We start from the raw sequence: 19,547 nt of genomic DNA, 5'->3' as shown, positions 1-19,547 counted from the left end.
GTTGCCTGATTTGGGCATACGCTTCTCTGCTGGTATTTGAGGGAAACCGCTCAACTCCCATGGCCTTGATTTCCTTAACTTAGGATACTTATTTATAAGCATTCTTGGATATAATTATATTTCATGGAGGTTAAATGGGCACTATAAATTAATTCTAGAATTTCCTGTGAATTAAAAAATGTCACATCACTGTTATACAGTTTGCTACTTGTGTAATAGGTGTTCAGATGAGAAAAATAAACTTCTCAAAAAACTTGAAAGCAAAGGACCTTAATAGTAGTTACCCCTGAAATGGTGTCATCTTAGGTGATGTGTTGAAAAGCATCTGGGTGGGTTTTCTTTTTAAATTTTGTCAATCTTGTGGAATTGCCTTTTGGAAAAAGAAAGCTAAAATATAAGGTGATTATGACCAGTTGATTTGTATGATCCTGTCCCCTTTGAAAGGTTGTAGACTCTTCTATGATATTTTATGGTTTAAAAACATATTTAACACTTAGTAAGAAACATGAATGAAAACACATTTTTTTTTCTTGACATGTGCTGTCTGCAGGCCCACTCATGGTAATTGTGGAATTCTGCAAATTTGGAAACCTATCAACTTACTTAAGGAGCAAGAGAAATGAATTTGTCCCCTACAAGGTATGTTATTTCCTAACTCAACTCTGGCTACATTGTAAAATGGAGGAAAATTCAAAGTGGTACAGGTTAATTTTTTTCGTTAAAATTCTGTGAAGAACTCTTGAGGAATCTTCTCACATTGCCTCTTGGCTGTCATAACTTTCTCTTTTACCTTCTGGGGGACATATGCTTCTCATGTTTTATTTTTGTGACTTTAATCTACTGACCCATCATAGATGGTGCCTGAGAAGAGAAGACAGTAGGGGTGATTAAGGGAAGAACGAGGGAAGGAAAGCCCTGGATTATTCTCTCTCTCCTCTAGTTATATTTGGCCCTATGGAATTTAAATCCCTCTGTATGGAACACCCTAATGTTGAAAGTGTGTCTGAGTGAAATTTGAAACAAGGCATTTATCGCTTTAAGCTAAAGAAGGAGCTAGGCTTTATGGAAGAAAATCTATTATGTAGAACACGTGTCCAAAATTTCAGCCCAGAGACTGCCTGATCCTGATATCGATGTCCTTCTTGTCTACTTTTTAGTAGTTACAATTATTTCCAAAGTTTACTATGTTTTAGACATCTCTTTTGTATTCAAGGAATTTGTTTTTCATGTGCTTCTTTATAGACCAAAGGGGCACGATTCCGTCAAGGGAAAGAATACGTTGGGGAAATCACCATGGATCCCAAACGCCGCTTGGACAGTATCACCAGTAGCCAGAGTTCAGCCAGCTCTGGATTCGTTGAGGAGAAATCCCTCAGTGATGTGGAGGAGGAAGAAGGTACCTGCCATTGCTTCTTCTGCACTTCACACCTGCTCTTGTAGGAACAGACAAGATGACAGGATGTTATGAGGAATTTTGCCATGGGAAACGTCTAATACTACCTAATATTTGAAAGAGACCTGAATTTCTAAACTGCCTTCTTTGAGTCTCCCCAAAGGTGAAGTGTGGAAGCTCTAAATAAGCAGCGGGCTAGACTGTAAGACAAAGCCTGGCTAGCCTGAGAAATCTTGGTACCCTGGGAGAGCTAAACAATCAGCAACGATCAAATCAATGCTCTTAAAATACTGGTTGAACATTTATTGGCAGGAGAGGCTCAGTGCTATGTTCTGGAAGGGCAAAAGAGGCTTTCTGGGGGCTGATTAGCCTCCCCATTGCCTAAGCATTGCCCATCTCACCAGCACAACAGAAGTCTTTCAGTTAATCATGCCTAACCTTCTCCAAGGCTGTGTAGGGGCCATCTGTTGTTTCTACCCCACCCTAAGTGGCTTAGCAAGTTTTCTTTCCAGCCATACTTCCTCAGGAAAGTCTTGGTAAATACACTTTTCTTTATCCAGTTATGCTTCCAATGATATTTTAGGGCTCCTTATGAGTGGAGCTGTATTTCCAGTCTAACTTCTAGGACTTCTTCCAGGTCCAGGATAGAGATATATTTGCTTCCCTCCGAAGGAGCAGAGAGAGCTCCCTGGAGGTAGACATGGGGCTTCCTGACATCTGGCTTCTCTTGAGGCATGAGCTTAGAAGAATCTAATCATGAAATAAATAGTGGAAGAAACTCACTTCTATTTCACTTGACATAAGGCCATAGATAGTAGTGAAATCTGAGTTCTTTTCCTTAGAAGCCAGGCAGGAAGTGTGAGGCTACAATGTGGTCTAGAAAAGCGTGGAGAGGTTGTCTAGTCTTCATATAACTGGACCTACACTGAGTGGAGCCACTTCTTCTCCATTCTGCTCTCTCACAAAATGATAGCCAATGAGCTGAAAATACAAGGGATGGAGGTAGTAAATTGGAATAGAAAGAGAGTTGGCCTAGAATTTTGCCTCTATTTCTTCATTTGGAAAATGAAGGGGTTTCACTAATTGTTCACTGACAGACTTCTACCCCGAAGCATACAAAGTCATGCTGTTGGAAGCCTTTTTAATACTTATAAGGTTATTATAATTGAGTTTTCATTTACTTTGGTATTTGTCTTCAGGAAAGAAGCCATATCTTATCCGACTAAAGTTAAAAGATCATGTTGAAACACCCGTTAATGTCTTAGTGTTTATTTGTACCAGTTGAATGAAAGAAAATACCACCAATTTACGTAAATTCATCTTTCTCTTGATGGTTGGGTCATGTCTCAATTCGTATTCTTGAAGGAGAAAAACATCCTCACAGGCCAGATTTAATGTGTTTACAGGACTTTCTCAGCTTGAAAGTGAGAGAATTAAATATATTTCTGGCAGTTTTAGTTATCTGTTGTAAATTATAATTTGACCTTTGCCTTTGTCCCAGGACAAAGCCTGGAGAGAAAAGAATCAATGACCCTAAATATTATTATTATTATTATTATTATTAGTTTCAAAACAATGTAATAGTTAGACATTTACACCCCTCACAAAGTGACAGCCTCTCTCCCCCAATCCACCACCCCTCCAACATTGCACACAGCTGCCACAGTTCCACTGACCCCATTCCCTGCACTGCATTCCACATCTCGTGACTATATATGTGTATATATATATATATATATGCATTAAACCATAGTCGACACCCACCACTATTCAGCTTCAGCTTCAGGTACACACCGCAATGGTCAGGCACCTACTGACCCTGAATATTATTGTTTTATTTTTAGAGCTCTTGCTATGAAACTATTGTTTATCCCTCTGGGTACATGGGAAAAAAACAACCAACAACCGTCTAAAACAGCAAATTTGTTAAAAGTCCTCTTTTACCCCATTAAATTTTACCTCCATTCTGCCTCCTGGATTTGCTGGTTCAGTTTGGCTGAAATGGAAAACACCAAACTTTTTGCTAATGGACATGATGAATGTTAATAATACTGGTATTCAGCAAACTTATAGAAGATAGAAGCATTTTCTATACGTTTTTATTTCCTGAAATGTAACTCCCACATTTTAAAATGAAGTTTACTCTTAGAAACAAATAGTTTCTGGTGAAAATAACTGATCTGGGTCCTTCTGCATCTTCCGACAGTTTCTGAAGATCTGTACAAGAACTTCCTGACCTTGGAGCATCTCATCTGTTATAGCTTCCAAGTGGCTAAGGGCATGGAGTTTTTAGCATCACGGAAGGTAGGACGACAGCTCAAGAGGAAACAAAAGTATCTTTTCAGATCACAGATTTGGAAATAAGATGTCGAGTGCCAGGCACGGGTGTTTGTTGGGGACTGTACTTCATTCACCACTATGGGCTATTAGAAGAGCTCTATTGGGGAGGCCCATTTCTGTTAATTAAGGGGGTTTAAGTATTTCATGAAATTAATTCATTTGATAAATACTACTTATTGAGCATTTACTAAGAGCAGACAGTCTTCTAAGCACTAAGGATGCAGTGTGAACAAACAGGCAAAACTCTCCGGCTTCGTGGAGTTTACATTCTGGTGGGTGGAGCATGCAGTAAAACAATAGCAATAAGTAAAATACATAGTAGGTTAGACAGGAGTAAGCAATGGGGGAAAAAAGCAGGAAAGGATTATAGAGTATATAGGAAAGGTATGTTTGTACATGCATGTGCTCCTGTGTTTGTGTGTGTCGATTTTCAGTTTTAAAAGAAGCGGACATAGAAGGCTCTATAAGAATGTGACATTTGAGTAATAACCTGGAAGAGGTGAGGGACCAAGCCTTGAAAATATCTTGGTGTGAGAGAATCTATTTTTAATTTATTGTACATTCCTCACCATCCATCAAGAAGTATTTGTTAGTAGTATAATTAGAATCTAGGAAGGACAAGCTTCAGATGAAAGCGATTAAAACAGCTAAAATTAGAAAAGTAGGCCAAACAAAGGCTGAGGTGGGGACGTGACAAGTTACAAATATTCCAAAGGTTGTAAACACCACAGAGGGAGCGAGATTGGTTGAAGTCACCCCTCTGGAAAGGATAAAATGGATGGTTTGACATTCCACATGAAAAATTCAAATTTAGTTTCAAGAAAAATTATCAGCTGACAAAATGCATTTGTGGCAACCTACTGGGGGAAGAAAGACTTAAATTATTTTTCGTTTGTTTGTTTCTTTTGTTTTGCTTTCTAAATTAGGGTGAAATCCCTAACCCACTTTTTTTCTGAAGTTTAAAGCTCATCACAGCTTTCAGAGCTTTAGGATCTCAGATGTTTTTGCCAGGAGCAAAACAAAAGGGCAAGGGAGAGAAATAAAGTTTTACAGGATTTTTCCAAAGAGAAAGGTCCTCTTGGAGACTTTTATTTATTTATTTATTTTCTTATTTTTTTAAGACCAGTGGCTGCCATTTAGTCAGGGCTCCTTTCAGTAACTGGCGTGAGAACGGGGAGGCGGGAGATACTTTAACTTCCCTTTCATCTATCTACCAGCTGGTTTCTTGAATATCACCTCATTTTGGGGCTGAAAAAGGAAGCTCTTAGGTTGGGAAGAAAGTAGGAAGGGCTGTCTGTATTTTGGAATCTCCTGTCTTGTTCATTCATGTTAGGTAACGTACTTTTGAATATGCCTTATTCAGAGGAAAGTGCTACAAGATGCGAGGTGCAGGGTGGTCAATAATGCTTGGCTCACATGACCACTTCTACACAGATGTAAGAATTGAATTCTCATCTAAACCTTTCATTCATTTCTCAAAGTTCCTGAGACTCTTATTCTCTCACAAATCTACCAGGAGGAGTCAAACCTGCTTAGCAGTATGAAGTTGGGGAGTATAGAGAAGGGAGAAACTGGGGAGCAGAAAAGAATAGAAGGAAAGCCAAGGAAAATGAGTTTTCCTTTTTAGTGCACCAGAGAATCAACTTAACTAGTGAGAAGCTGAAATTGCTTTAATAAACCTTTATGATAATCCTATACTTTGAAAACAGGATGAGCCCCATGGGGAATTGTTTATCAGAGCCAGTCCAGCTTTAGTTACATATGGAATGGGGAAACCAACAAAGGGCACCAAACCAGCGAGAGCCCCTTGTTTCTGATTTCCGTGCATTCATTCAAAATAAATCCCATTCTGGGGCCTCCTTTAGAATAACATGTTTTAACCGTATATGGAGCCAGGCAAAAGGGATGTGTGGATGTGACCAGAAACACATTCTTAATTGTGTCCAAGAGAAGTCTATTTATGACTCCCTCATCATACTATAACTTAATTATTTAACTCCAAAGTCTGGGACTGTTTATGGGATAAGCAGATGTGTGTCTCAATGAAACTCAGACTTTTTTCAAAGTGTTGATAAAAGATATTAACCCCGGTGCTTGTTAATCTGTTGGTTTTCTGATGTGGGATTTTTTTTTTTTTTAAAGCATGAGGTCACAACAGATGTAGAAAAGATCAGCTGTGCCGAGACCTAACGCACACATAATTCTTTTTGCAGTGTATCCACAGGGACCTGGCGGCACGAAATATCCTTTTGTCGGACAAGAACGTGGTTAAAATCTGTGACTTTGGCTTGGCCCGGGATATTTATAAAGACCCAGATTATGTCAGAAAAGGAGATGTAAGTTTCAAAGATGAACCCAGTGTCTATTAAGTTACAGAATTCAAACACCTCTTAGCAAGCTTCAGGACCTGTGTTCAGGAGCAAAGGAAGTGTTTTCTTCAGATATTTGCTACATTGGGTTCTGATTCCTTGTCTTTCACCCTTTTAGGCACGCCTGCCTTTGAAATGGATGGCCCCGGAAACAATTTTTGACAGAGTATACACGATTCAGAGTGATGTGTGGTCCTTTGGTGTCTTGCTCTGGGAAATATTTTCCTTAGGTAAGTCACTTCTCTTGGTCCCTCCACCCAGACTTCAAATACAATAAAAGTCAGTGGCCTCAATATACCTTTCCTCTCTTGTAGTAGATCTTTACTGGGTGAAACTTTTTTGGAAGCTTAGGATTGTAAAATAAAAGGAAGGAAGGAAGGGAGGGAGGGAGGGAGGGAGGGGGGAGCGAGGGGAGGGAGGGAGGGGAGAAGGAAGGAGGGAGGGAGGGGGGAGGGAGGGGGGAGGGAAGGAGAGAGAGAGAGAGAGAAAGAGAGAGAGAGAAAAGAAAGGAAGGAAGGAAGGAAGGAAGGAAGGAAGGAAGGAAGGAAGGAAGGAAGGAAGGAAGGACGAAAGGAAGAAAGAGTATTAGGTGATGAGGATATAGGTGATGATGTTCAAGAATCAGGCTCAGCCAGGGTTTTCTATAAAAATAAATCAAGTCGAATAACATCCCATTCCTGTGTTTAATCTAGGTGCTTCTCCATATCCTGGAGTAAAGATTGATGAGGACTTTTGTAGACGATTGAAAGAAGGAACCAGAATGAGAGCCCCTGATTATACCACACCAGAAATGTAAGACTTTAAAAATACCCTTTTCTTCTCTTTCTTTGCTCAGACAATTCTCCCTGCCTAGAAGACTTGGCATTATATACACCGTCATGGCCCCATTCGTGTCCTGCTTCTCCCTCACACTCCTTCCTTGAGAATCTCAAGCACAGAGTCATCTCTTCTTCTTGAAATAATAGCATTTTATCTATAGCAACCCGTTAGTTTTTATTACATGCTGATTTATAATTTTCTTTTCTATGCACACTTGAATGCTCTAAGTGTAGGGGAATACCAGTGTCTTATGTATCCCCGTTTCACATTTTGACTCCTGCTAGACTCTTTGTAAATGTGTACTCATTCAGGTGCTTATTTGCAGCATTGGATTAGGCGGAAAGAGGCTGTTCATGACATCAGTGTTTTGCTTCTCTAGGTACCAGACCATGCTTGACTGCTGGCATGGGGAGCCCAGTGAGAGACCCACGTTTTCAGAGTTGGTGGAACATTTGGGAAATCTGTTACAAGCTAATGCTCAGCAGGTTTGTGACCTCCATCCAAGAAGCTTCTACAAAGAGTACTTAATGGTCAAGGGCCATTATCTGCCTATATGTTCTCATGGTCACCATGCTGTCCTCCCAGCCACTGAATAAGGAGCCATATTCTTCCAGATCTTAGCAGTAATGATTTTCTAAAAGCTGTCATACTGTTTTAGGTAGATGAGATCCTAATTCATAACCTGGGAGCAGACCACTCTGTTCCTACCAATGTATCTTTTTGTTAAGTCTTCAGATGCTCTTCTAAAGTAAAAATAACAACAACAATAAAAAATCCACAAAATATCAACAATGATGGAGTTTTTAATACATTCTGCAAGCAAAAACGCATCTGAACCCTGTAAAATAGATGGCTTTTTTTCTTTTTTCGGTAAAACACCAGGCCACCATAACTTCCATTTTAGATTTTAGCCCTCACCACGAGAAAGTTATTTAATCTCCAGTCAACACCTCATACTACAGTGAATGGAAGCCAATTTCCTCCTGCTTTTCTTTTGAACAGCTGAGGGATAATGGGTCAAATCTGTTTTTATCATAAACCTTCCAAACATTTAAAGGTATCATATTACCCTTTATTTCTTTCTTTTGATGAAATAATGTTAAATTGTGCAGCCTCTTTTGCGAAGACCCATTTTCCTGTACTTTTATTGCTTTGCTCTAGACTGTCATCGTTTTTCCATTGCCTTGAAATGTAGAGGCTAAAATTGGATGACATGTCCTTTAAAGGACCTGGCGCGTGGAGCTGTCTGTGTCCTGTTGCTGCATCTGTGACCACAGCTAACTTTGTCTTTATTGTAGCCACAGTGCTGTGTGTCCCCTCACCTATCTTCTTATTCATGAACTCCTTCAATATACTTTCATGTGCATATACCTTTCAAGTGCCCTTTTGGTGTGGACAAGCCATTTTTAATGTTGTCTTCAAGTTTTACATTCAGATATCCAGGCAACATACCCCATAAGCAAGCCCCCTTGGCCTTTGTTTTTCATGAAAAGGCCCTTGAAGGACTGAAGCCATAACAATAGCATTCTGTGTTTATTGTTTCAGGATGGCAAAGACTACATTGTTCTTCCGATATCAGAGACTTTGAGCATGGAAGAGGATTCTGGACTCTCTCTGCCTACCTCACCTGTTTCCTGTATAGAGGAAGAGGAAGTGTGTGACCCTAAATTCCATTATGACAACACAGCAGGAATCAGGTACTGTACATGGCCAGCATCCCCTTGCGGGGGTGGGGGGCTTCAAGGTCATCTTAGGGAGCGGAATGGAAGGAAGACACGTTATAAAGCTGCAGCATCCCACTTCCACAGTTAACCAGAGCCCTGAGACTAATATAAAGGGATATGCTCCTTGAAGAGGGCCTGGGTAGGTGTGTTTCCTCCCATCTGTAGCCCACATTGCTGCCATAGCTCTTCCTTTCAGAATGCTAAGCCGTGCAGCTGCAAATAGCTGGCATGCCACAGTTTGTTAATCTCCAGAAAAAGAAACCAATTTTACAAAGACATCTGCATTTAAATTATCCCCATGTACTCTTTTATTAATGGGAATTGAATGGCTTAGGAAAGATTCAGGAAGGAAGGGTTCTATGCGTATATGAAAACACACTTATGCCTCTGGGGCTAAGGATACAGTGTACCGTGGGATGTGCCCTGAGTTAGACTGGACAACACATCCTCAAAGCCCCACCCAAGTCTGATTTTGAGCATTTTATTTGCATAATGGGACTTCTTGGCTTATTTAAAACACATGCACTGCAGTCCTTTCCTGATTTGTAAAGGGGTTCTGAAGGCAGCTTTCTTTTTTCTCTCTCCCAGCACCTGTGCATAAGGAAAAAGTTGATATGGTTTTCTACAGTATGATATTAAAATTGCCATTTACTAAGCCTGGGACTGCTTGCCTTTGCTTTGTTTCTTTTCCTACCCCTTTGGGAGTTTTCCTCCTGTAACTGGACCCCCCCTCCCGACCGCGTGGGCCCAGGCTGCCCACTTGAGTGTGCCGTGGCTGCAGGGAGGGGCACAGAGCTCCGGCACGTGGGCAGGTTGCCAGGCAGCAGGTGAGGAGGCGCCCTGGACAGTCTGTCCCAGGAGTCACACGGAGCAGCAGGAATTCTACTCTGAGAGGGAAGAGAGCTCAGAGTGGTTAGAAGGCCAACAAGTGACCCGTTCATTCCTTTTGTGTCAAGAACTGTAGGCATTTTTCAAAGAACCTTTCCTTATATGACCAGATTTTGCCCACCTGAGAACTCTCAGTGTTAGACAAGGTAGAAACTGTTATCTTTTTTGATGTAGATGGTGATCATGAGGCTGAGTGATTACCTGGGGGAATACAATATTGTGATTCAAGATCCAGATTTTGAGTCACATAGAAGTGGCGTGCTCTCCCAAGTCAGCCTCTTAGCAGCTGTGTGACCTGGAGCAGGTCTGCACTGAGACCCAAGCGAGGTCACTGGTGTTGCTGGAAAATTGTTGTTTTGAGAATTACTGATATAATGCATTTCTAAGTACCTGGCACTTAGGGAGCACTTAAAAATGATAGCTCTTACGTGAGCTGCTTAAAATTACATCCCAGAATGAATCCAGTTCTTCTGACATCTCAGTGCCGTTTTTTTTTCCCCCACAACAAGGAGGAGCCCTCGGAGAGAAAGAGTAATGAAATGAAAGGCTGTACAGTTCCCCTCCCATGTTTAAAAAAGCCCTAGTTCAAGTTCAGCTGGCCTTCTGGTATGGTAATTATTCCCGTAACACTGCTGCCTTCTCCTTTCTCAGAAAGCCATTTGATCGTGAACTCTATCCCTTGGGTTTTCTGTGACCAGGTGGAGTGAGGACCCAAGTTGGCAGCATCTTGGCTCGCGTGGGTGCTTTGCACATGGTGCTGAGATTCGATGAAGTCATGCTTGTGTAATGGAAGTGCCAAATGCAATGCTGGATCTAAGACAGGGCTGCTAACATTTATCCCCAGAAGTGTGGACAAATGTGACACCATACTCCGAACACAGGCCTGGCTTCTATTTTCTGTCTGTGATTTTTGAATTGGTCTTTCCAGTCCAGTTTCTCTTTTATCCAGCCATAATTTGAAAAATGAAATAGAAATTGGAATCTTTTGTCTGCATCGCCTCCCAACCCCCTCCACCTTTTCCCCTTTTATAAAAATAAGACTCCACGGTCAATTTTAATCATCAGGGTTAAAAGAAAGGCAGAATGGAGGCACCTGCACACAGCACACTTCATTTTGATGCTCTCTGTGGTTCTGCTCCCCTGGGGAGAAAGAGATGAGACTGGGGTACCTCTCAGCAGACTTGTTTTTCCGTCTTCCACATTTCTAGTCAAGTAGAAAAGCCGAAGAGTCTTTCTCACTTGCTTCTCCCTTATAATTTTCAATTCCATTGCATTATAAATAGAGCTGGACAGAGACATCACTGTAGGAGCCAGACTCATGATTTGTTGCCTGGTTAAAAAAATATGTGTTCAGCATTCATTTAGCGAGAGGCTGAGAAGCGTGTAGGGGACGGGTGAGGAGGAAGGACCACCAGTGTCTAGACTGAGCTTTGTCTCTCATTTTCCCTGTGGATCAGGTCTGGCCTCAAGTTTGTATGCTTCCGGCAAGAAAACACATATTAATTGCACTCATTTTTCTTTGAAGGTAGTTTGGGGACCATCTGCGGTTGCTCCATCATTTCCCCCGGGAGTTTTACCTCCCACTCCAAGCACCTTATCAAAGATTTCTTTTCAATTCTCAGAGAAAGGTTATAGCACATACCATTTTCTTCATTTTGGTTCATTGTTAGTAATAACTAAAGGCTCCTTGTAGATCGATGCCTGGGATAGCTTGCTGGCTAAATGTTCCTGAATTTGGCTCTGATATTAGACAGCTTTAAGTAACACTGTCCTTTCCCCACCCTTTGTCTCTCTCACACCCCACGTACCCCTCCTTCCCCCCTTCCACCACACAGTCAGTGCACACATGGGACAGGACTGGGTTGTGCACATAGTAGGTGCTTAATAAAAACTTGAACAGTCATGTCCACCGCCCTCTTCTTCCTTTTCCTTCCTGATACTACCCCCAGCGAGTCAATGTAGAGTAGGGTTAAGCACACAAACAAACAAAGCAATACCCCTCTCCCCCCACATTGACTTTAGTGTCTGAGACCAATGTTTGAGTTTCAGTTCTAGCCATGTCCTCCCTAAGCCTTAGCTTCCTCATCTCCAAATGGGAAATTTAAAAAAAACAACAACAAAAGAACAAACTATTTGGTAACTTTGTGAGGAGCAGATGTAATGATATCCATGAAAATGGTTTTATAACTGTGAAGGGCCATGCAATTCTTGGAGCTGTTGAGCTCCGAAGTCAAGGTGCTGTCCTTGCTAAGGCCGTCACGTGATTGCCCAAGCTCACCAACTCTAGGTGACTCTATATCGCAGGTACCGCTGGGATCCGCCCACTTGTCCAAACCCTGCGAGCATCACCTTCGATCGTCAGGCTGCCCTTCTATCTCTCAGAGTAGTGGAATTGCGCCCTCCTTGGTCTCGTTGCCTCTGGTCTTACCTTCCTCGACCCAGAGTCGTCTTTCTAAAAGGCACGTGTGACCTGGTCAATCTCATGGCTAAAATCCTTCAGTGATTGTTCATTGCCCTTAAAATAATAAACCAAATATTCCAGTTATGTGATTTTGGACAAGTTCCTTAACCTTTCTATGCCTCAATGCCTCTGAAGTTGGGATAATAATACCTACCCCTAGAGAGTTTTGTGAAGATGCCACAAGATCATGGTTGAAGAGCATTTAGCACAGTGCCTGACACGTGGAAGATTCTCAAGAAGGGATTCCTGAGTGAGTGAGAGAATATTCGAATGATTGACTATCCTGCCAATAGTTTTTAGTAACTGCCACTTTTAGGGACCGGACTTAGGAGAAGTGGACTTTTCTCCTTCCATGTATATTATATCCTCTTTCTTGTGGAGCTTCCTGAATGAGGATGTCACTAGTAATCCTCATTCTCTCCTCTCTGTAGGGAGAGGAGCCAGCCTCCTGGGGGAAGGGAGGGAGACTCGGTTTCCATTCTTCTCCTTTGTCCCAAGTGAGTCCTCATTCCACTTGGTCACAGAAAACACAGGGATGTGCAGAGGGCTGCCTGGGTGGGAAGTACACAGGATCAGAGCAAAGAGGGAATTTGCTGTCCCGTCCTGTGGAAAGGACTGGCCTTCTCTCCACTTCGGCTGTGGGCAGTTTTAACCAGATCACTCAGACTTACCCAAAGCCATGGGACAGGAAAGGAGCACATCCTGAGACCAGGTGATGTGTTGCCTGAAAAGTCCTATTCTTGGGACTCCTGAAGGAAACTGGCACCCTTGGGAATTCAAAGGAGGAAAACAAGCTTTGGTTGATAGAGCATCATTCTAAGAACACTTACCACCCACCGTTGACCACCTCATTCATCCTTCTGAGTGAGAGAGGAAAAGCCAGTGCAGTTTAAAGATGGGGCAACAGAGGCATAGAAATAGTTATGACTTTCCCAAGTTTATGTAGTCAGCAGTAGACTTTGAAATAAACAGAGTATCTTGTGACTCTTGAACCACTGCCCTTTCTTAAGACCAGCAACTCTGTGGGCTGAGAATAGGGACGAGTGTGACGCAGCCCCTCTCTCTGTGTATACACTAAATCTCTATTACATGTAGATGGAGGAGGGTGTCTTCAGATCCTGCTGGGTTCAGTATCCTATAGTGAGATGCAGTGAGATCTACAGGTGTTTCCTCTGCCCAGCTTTCATTGAATGGTTGCTCTTTGGAGATGGCCAGAAAGAAGTGAGACGCTCAGTAATATGTTGAGAACTCCATGGAGGAATTGCATGCAATCGGGATGCCAAGCAGAAGGCAGTTGATCACTTAGTTTGCTGTTGTTGTCTTTAGGCCAGCCCTAGACCTCAAAAGTATGATTCAAAAGAACAGGGGATCATCTAGGCCCCTCAGTTATATTATACTTTTAAATGGCCTTTCACAGGAAATTAAGCCTTCAATGTGTGCTAGCAGAGAAAGATTTTTGTTTTGGTTTTCTTTTTCCAAAGGATGTTTTGAAGGTCGCTATTAAATTTGTGGCTGAAAGATAATGAACTTAGGTATCACTTGTGGTATCTGCAGCCAAATATACCACCGCTAAAATATAAATATTTGTTCTTTTGCAGTCAGTATCTGCAGAACAGTAAGCGAAAGAGCCGGCCTGTGAGTGTAAAAACATTTGAAGATATCCCAATGCAAGAACCAGAAGTAAAAGTAATCCCAGATGTAAGTACATCTTTTAAAAATAGTCTTAGAAATAATACAAAGGATGAAACATTAGCTATATAAATATTAGCCTAAGCATTAGAGTCTTGGAGCCTCATTATAAGGCTATCCTTGAGGGTCTGTGTCATGGGGTCACTATGGAAATGCAATTTATTGGGGCCCCTTGATTTTTCCATAAGTAAAGCCCCTGGTCCAAGGTTCAAGATAATGTAGTTTCATGCCCAATTCCGCTCAACTGTGAATAGCATCATTGTGAAAAGAGGGATGGAAATGGACCTCTTAGCTTCTTCTTTATAAATTCCTCTCTTCTTCCTGGCCTGGGTATACTTCTAGGAAGCGGTGCAGCTTGCAGTTTCTGGCTATGACACCTTTACCTCCCTCTACAGAACATTGAAATGTGTTGTCTGTTAGATGGGTTAAGAAATCAGTTTAAATAAGTAGTTGGTCAGTGTACATACACACTTATCAACTGTGTCATCTCATTGTCTCTTAAAAAGGACAACCAGACCGACAGCGGTATGGTTCTTGCATCAGAAGAGCTGCAAACCTTGGAAGACAGAACCAAATTAGCTCCGTCTTTTAGGTAAGGCTTAGCCAAATAGAAAAGACAAATCTAAAGAGGAATTTTTGGAAGGAACTTAGGACATTCAATATAGTACAAAACAATATTGTACAATAGTACAACATAGTACAGAGTTTTCCCTTTTTGTGTCTTTGTTGATTTGACAAGTTTGTATCAACCTCGCTAAAGAACTGAAACAAATCAAACAAATTAAGCAGCAAGTCTAAAAAGGAATCTGAAATGAAAGGATTTGGTCAGTTTTTATGAAAATGATGAATACTAGGGAAGTTCTGAGTATATTTACTGTGGTCAGTGGTTTATATGGTATTGGCAAAATAACAAAAATCATCCCTAAAATTACTGAGATGAGTAAAATCTTTGTGGACTCTGACGAATTTTCAAAATTGTACATAAATGGTGCATCTTTCCTTCAGAAGTATGATATATAAATAAGCCAATATCGATTTGTTTAAGATACTTAAATTTTATTGGCTGAGTTAAGTACTTAATTGTGGGTAAAAAACTAAATTTGGTTTTGGATATAATTTCTCCTACGTGGTTCCCCAATTGTTCTGAATAGATATATCTGCTTTTAACCTAAAATAAATGAAAATCTGTACTTAAAAGAATAATAGGATACAGAGTACTTAGTTATTTGCTAGTGGGTTCACTCTTGGTAAGAATAGAGATTTTGATCTACTTATAATCTGTTCCACAAAATGGGAGCACCCCTAGGTTATTGAGTGATGCCCATGTTGAAAAAAAATTAAATTGTGCCATTCGGTGATTTTATTGTTTGCCTTAGACCCAAAGTAAGAAATTGTGAGAGCCAGTCATAGGTTTCACTTATTGATTCAAAACATACTTATTCAGCAATAACTCTGTGCCATGCCATAGCCTGTGACACTAAACTTGTTTTATTGGGATTGGATTCAAAGAAATAATGCATTTCTAGTTATTTGAAATAACTTTTAAACCATATACGGGAAAAGAGTACATAAAACCTTTTTTTGCAGTATTTAACAAGAATAATTTGGTTAAACACTTATTAAGGGGAAAAAACCCACATCTCAGAATGGCTTTTGAAAATGTAAGTCCAAGTTTTGGATCAACACAGCCTACACATCTAAGCTTTGACATGGTTACCATCTGTCAGGAATCCACACCATTGAAAACATTCTCTGCTTGCTGCTGAGTGATCCCGGTCCTCAGTCCTTCCAAAGAATGTGGTTTTGATAAGTAGAAAGCAATTTTTGACATGTCTGGCTCGATTGCACACACGCTTCAACGTATTAAATTTTAATGTTGCTCAAAAACTTTATTAACACCATAACATGCCTCATAATCCCCTAATTGACAGTGCAGAGAAAGGAAAGCACAAGTGGACTTTCAGAACATCCCAATTTCCTTTCAGATCGTGAAAGAGTCCCTTTGGCTTCTATCACTGTATACAAACTTGTCAATCTGCAAGGCCATAAAAATGTTCCACTGGTGGGAACCTTTGCATAACTCAGGAGAACTGCTTTTCATGTCATCTCAGGCTTGAAAGACCTGGACCCGAATAAGAGGACTTAGCTGAAATGACTAATTCATGCTCGTACCTGAAAATAGACATGGTCTGAGTAAACCTGATATGTTGATTGACAAGTGGGAGAGATAGGGGCTGTTGTCTCCAGGGAAATTATAGCCAGCATGGGGTTGGGAATGAGGTTAGAGTCAGAAGCAAAAGAACTGCCTTCTCTCCACCAACTCACTCGATTGCCATTTCTTCCACAGTGGACTGATGGCCAGCAAAAGCAAGGAGTCTGTGGCATCTGAAGGCTCAAACCAGACCAGTGGCTACCAGTCTGGGTATCACTCCGACGACACGGACACCACTGTGTACTCCAGTGAGGAGGCAGAACTTTTAAAGCTGGTGGAAACTGGACCACAAGCTGGCAGTGCCACCCAGATTCTCCAGCCTGACTCTGGAACCACACTGAGCCCTTCTCCTGTTTAAAAGGAGGCACCCATATGCCCCATTCCTGGAAATCACACGAGAGGTGCTGCTCAGATTTTCAAGTGTTGTTCTTTCCACCACCAGGAAGTAGCCACATTTGATTTTCATTTCAAAAAATAAAAAAGAACCTCAGGCTGCAGGGAGCTAGTCCCTTAGGCATTTCCTGACGAGAGGCTTGTGACCCAAGAATGTGTCTGTGTCTTCTCCCAGTGTTGACCTTCTTCTCTTTTTCATTCATGTAAAAAAAAAAAACATGTGTGATACCCCCTACTGTGGGTCTTGCCACAGGTTTTAACAAAAGAAGTTCAAGAAATGGCTTCCTCCTTCAAGAAGTAGCAATACCTGGGAATTGACAGGTCTTTTAAACTAGAAGATAAACCAGGCAATGGAAGTGCTTTAGGTGTTGAAGATGGGAAAGACCTTTAGGGCTGAGTCCATCTAAGAAGCTTTGTTTAGGATGTGGGTCCAGAGCCAACGCTTACGTGTAAGGTTGGGATGGATAGAAAGGAAGACGTTGGCTTGCTCTGAGAGCGCGGTGGAGCCTGTGGACGCGTCCTGTTGGCTCTGGTGGAGGAGGGCATGGGGTCTGCGAGGAAACAGAAAGGCTTCAGACGAGGTTACTGGCTTTAGAAGGTTTGCGTGCTCTTCCCAGTTGAGCTAAAGGAGAGTTCCTTGTGCTGTTTCCGACTCCTAATGAGAGTTCCTTCCGAGTTCTTACGTGTCTCCTGGCCAAGGCCCAGAAAGGAAATGATGCAGTTCTGGCTCCCAGTCTCCCAGGCTGATCCTTTATTCAGACACCACAAAGAAAGGACATTCAGACAGAGGCTCCCTGTCGTGTTGAAGAGCTCTGACTGTATAAACCAGCTTCGGGCTGCTTCTGGATGAATACCCACGTATCTGTCCCGATGTGATATGTCTGAGCCTGAATGCAGTAGGTTCAGTATCAAGCTGTGGTGTAACAGCTTCCGGAAGGATTTTACTTTGTTGTTCCTTCTGTCCTACCCATGCCTTCCTCCTTCCCTTTCACCCCCAACTAGTCAGTATTTTAGTAATTTGGCCTCTACACCGTGGGGAAAGCTGATTTGGTTTGTTCACACTCTGAATAATTACTAGTCAGATTTCAAAATTATGTTATAGCCAAAATTATAACAACATGTATTGTATTATGTAGACTTTTAACGTGTAAAGCTATTTTTACTGGTTTCTGCCCTTGTTCTTTCCTTTCTAAAAAGCAAAATGTATTTTTCGTTTGGTACCATAGTGTGAGATGCTGGGAACCATGACTATAAAACATGCTATGGCACATATATTTATAGTCTGTTTATGTAGAAACAAATGTAATATATTAAAATCTTATATATAATGAACTTCATACTCTTCACATTTTGGATCAGTATTATGTAGCATAACAAAGGTCATAATGCTTTCAGCAATTGATGCCATTTTTTTAAAAAAAATTGAAAACTTGAAGGAATCCCCTTGCAAAGTTGCATTACTGTACCTATCATTTCTAAAATGGACAAAGGGGAATCCAACATAATTTCCACGTGGTTGTTTTTCATTTTCACTTGTTCCCTTATTCTTCTTATAAAGGATATTTTCATAAAATGTTTATATACTTGATAATAAATGTATTCTTAGTAAAAAATACAATGGTATAATATGATCATAACTATTTGAGGGTAAATACTTCTGGCTTGAGGTATAATTGCTTGTCTCCCTCGTCTTCTTTGTGACCCAAATAAATCACACACACATACACTCTCATTACATTCCGAGCACTTTTGAGATTCTTTTTTTTTAATTAAAGTTTATTGGGGTGACATGGCTCGTAAAGTTACATAGGTTTCAGGTGTACAATTCTGTAATGCATCATGGACTGAGAGATACATGATAAGTACTCTAACGGTATGTGTGGTCCTTCAGTGAACTCCACGCCTGTTAGACTAGCCAACCATAAAAATCAGAGCATGAGAGACGCTGAGACAGGTGTGTAGGGAAGCATGGCACATACTGATCGTTTCCTATGTTTCACTCTATACTTATGGTGTCAGAACATCAGATCCAGTGATGCGATTTTCAGTTATTACTTTTGCCTGAATTCAGTGAGTGGAGTTATCTAACATATCATTGGCACAAATGAATGGCCCTACTCTTAGTGGTATTTTTTAATATAAGATTTTGAAATGTTTATATAATCAAATAGCCTATCCCTTTTTAATGGTTTCTAGGTTTTTAAATCTTACCAAGGAAGATCTTCCCAGTTCTAAAATAATCCAAAATTCTAAATTTTATTCTTTTCTATTTTATTACGTTTAAATCCATTTGGGATTATTTTCATATATGGAGTGAGGTGGGGGTCTAGCTTTGTTTTCTTCAAGCAACTGTCGATCGTGGCCTCACCATTTATTAAATATACCTCTATATCCCATGTTTGGGAAAATATACATTGTATCATTTTTTAAGCTCTATCATCACACTGAGACTTTCTGCACAACTTTATGAGGAGAAGAGGGTGGCTCTGGGTGTGTGTGGTTCCTGGTGACAGCATTTACAGATTGGGCCATTGGCTGGATTAGTGGATTCGGGTTTTCTGACAGATGTTGTTAAACTATAGGTCACGCCTGGCCTCTGCTCTCCTAGACATTCTTGTCTAGTAAATGAATGGAAGAAGATTCTAGGTTATTCAAGATGGAGAAGACCTCAGAGAACATTTTCTCATAATTTTCTTCATTTTAGGAAAAAGATTATGTTTCTCATAAGTGGCCCCTGGCACTCTTTCCAATGCCAGGAATTTGGATTCAGTTGAAACTTTGCACTTTATAAAGAAATACTTCTTCAGGCAAAATGATTAGGAGGTGAGGTTTGGCTCTCTCCTTCCTCTCTTCTGTCTTCCACACCCTGTGTTCTTAGCCCCTTTTCTCTCCTCATTTGCCCCTGTATTGAAGAGAACTTTGTGGCTTTTTAAAGGGTTTCCTGCATGGTCTTATTTTCAAAGCTTTAATTGGAGGCATTTAATTGGAGGTTGTGTGTTTTAGATGAGGCCACACTGTCTCCCCTTGCCTCCTGCCCTCCCTCCTTCTTTCCTTTTACTTGGTTTGTTTTTTTCCTTCATCTCAAACTCCTCTATCCCTTCACCTTCTGTTTCTCTCTTTCCACTATCCTTCTATTCCTCTGCCCATCATGCACACCTGCTCCCACCCTCACCCCCAGCCTTTCTCCTTGACCACATCAACAGGAAAGATGAGAGTTGTAGGAGGTTTAAGTTCATTACCCCTGGACTAGGTTTTCCTA

General features: G+C 41.1%; 1 protein-coding gene across 3 annotated transcripts in view; it reads left to right on the top strand.

The window, feature by feature from the left end:
* The window catches only part of KDR (kinase insert domain receptor), a 142,483-nt gene extending 123,791 nt beyond the window's left edge, over window positions 1–18,692 (top strand). For all 3 annotated transcript variants that reach the window (XM_081054279.1, XM_081054277.1, XM_081054278.1), the window contains exons 20-30: window positions 551–639; window positions 1,243–1,396; window positions 3,600–3,697; window positions 5,947–6,069; window positions 6,221–6,332; window positions 6,795–6,894; window positions 7,301–7,406; window positions 8,467–8,618; window positions 13,593–13,692; window positions 14,190–14,275; window positions 16,031–18,692. In XM_081054279.1, coding sequence (XP_080910405.1) covers window positions 551–639; window positions 1,243–1,396; window positions 3,600–3,697; window positions 5,947–6,069; window positions 6,221–6,332; window positions 6,795–6,894; window positions 7,301–7,406; window positions 8,467–8,618; window positions 13,593–13,692; window positions 14,190–14,275; window positions 16,031–16,253 — 1,343 coding nt within the window. In that variant the 3' untranslated portion in view covers window positions 16,254–18,692. The remainder of the gene's footprint in view (window positions 1–550; window positions 640–1,242; window positions 1,397–3,599; window positions 3,698–5,946; window positions 6,070–6,220; window positions 6,333–6,794; window positions 6,895–7,300; window positions 7,407–8,466; window positions 8,619–13,592; window positions 13,693–14,189; window positions 14,276–16,030) is intronic.
* Window positions 18,693–19,547: the final 855 nt, after the last annotated feature.

This window comes from Rhinolophus hipposideros (assembly GCF_964194185.1).
Source record: "Rhinolophus hipposideros genome assembly, chromosome: 1".
In the NCBI taxonomy this organism is placed as follows: Eukaryota; Metazoa; Chordata; class Mammalia; order Chiroptera; family Rhinolophidae; genus Rhinolophus; species Rhinolophus hipposideros.
This window is presented reverse-complemented; position numbering and strand designations above follow the sequence as displayed.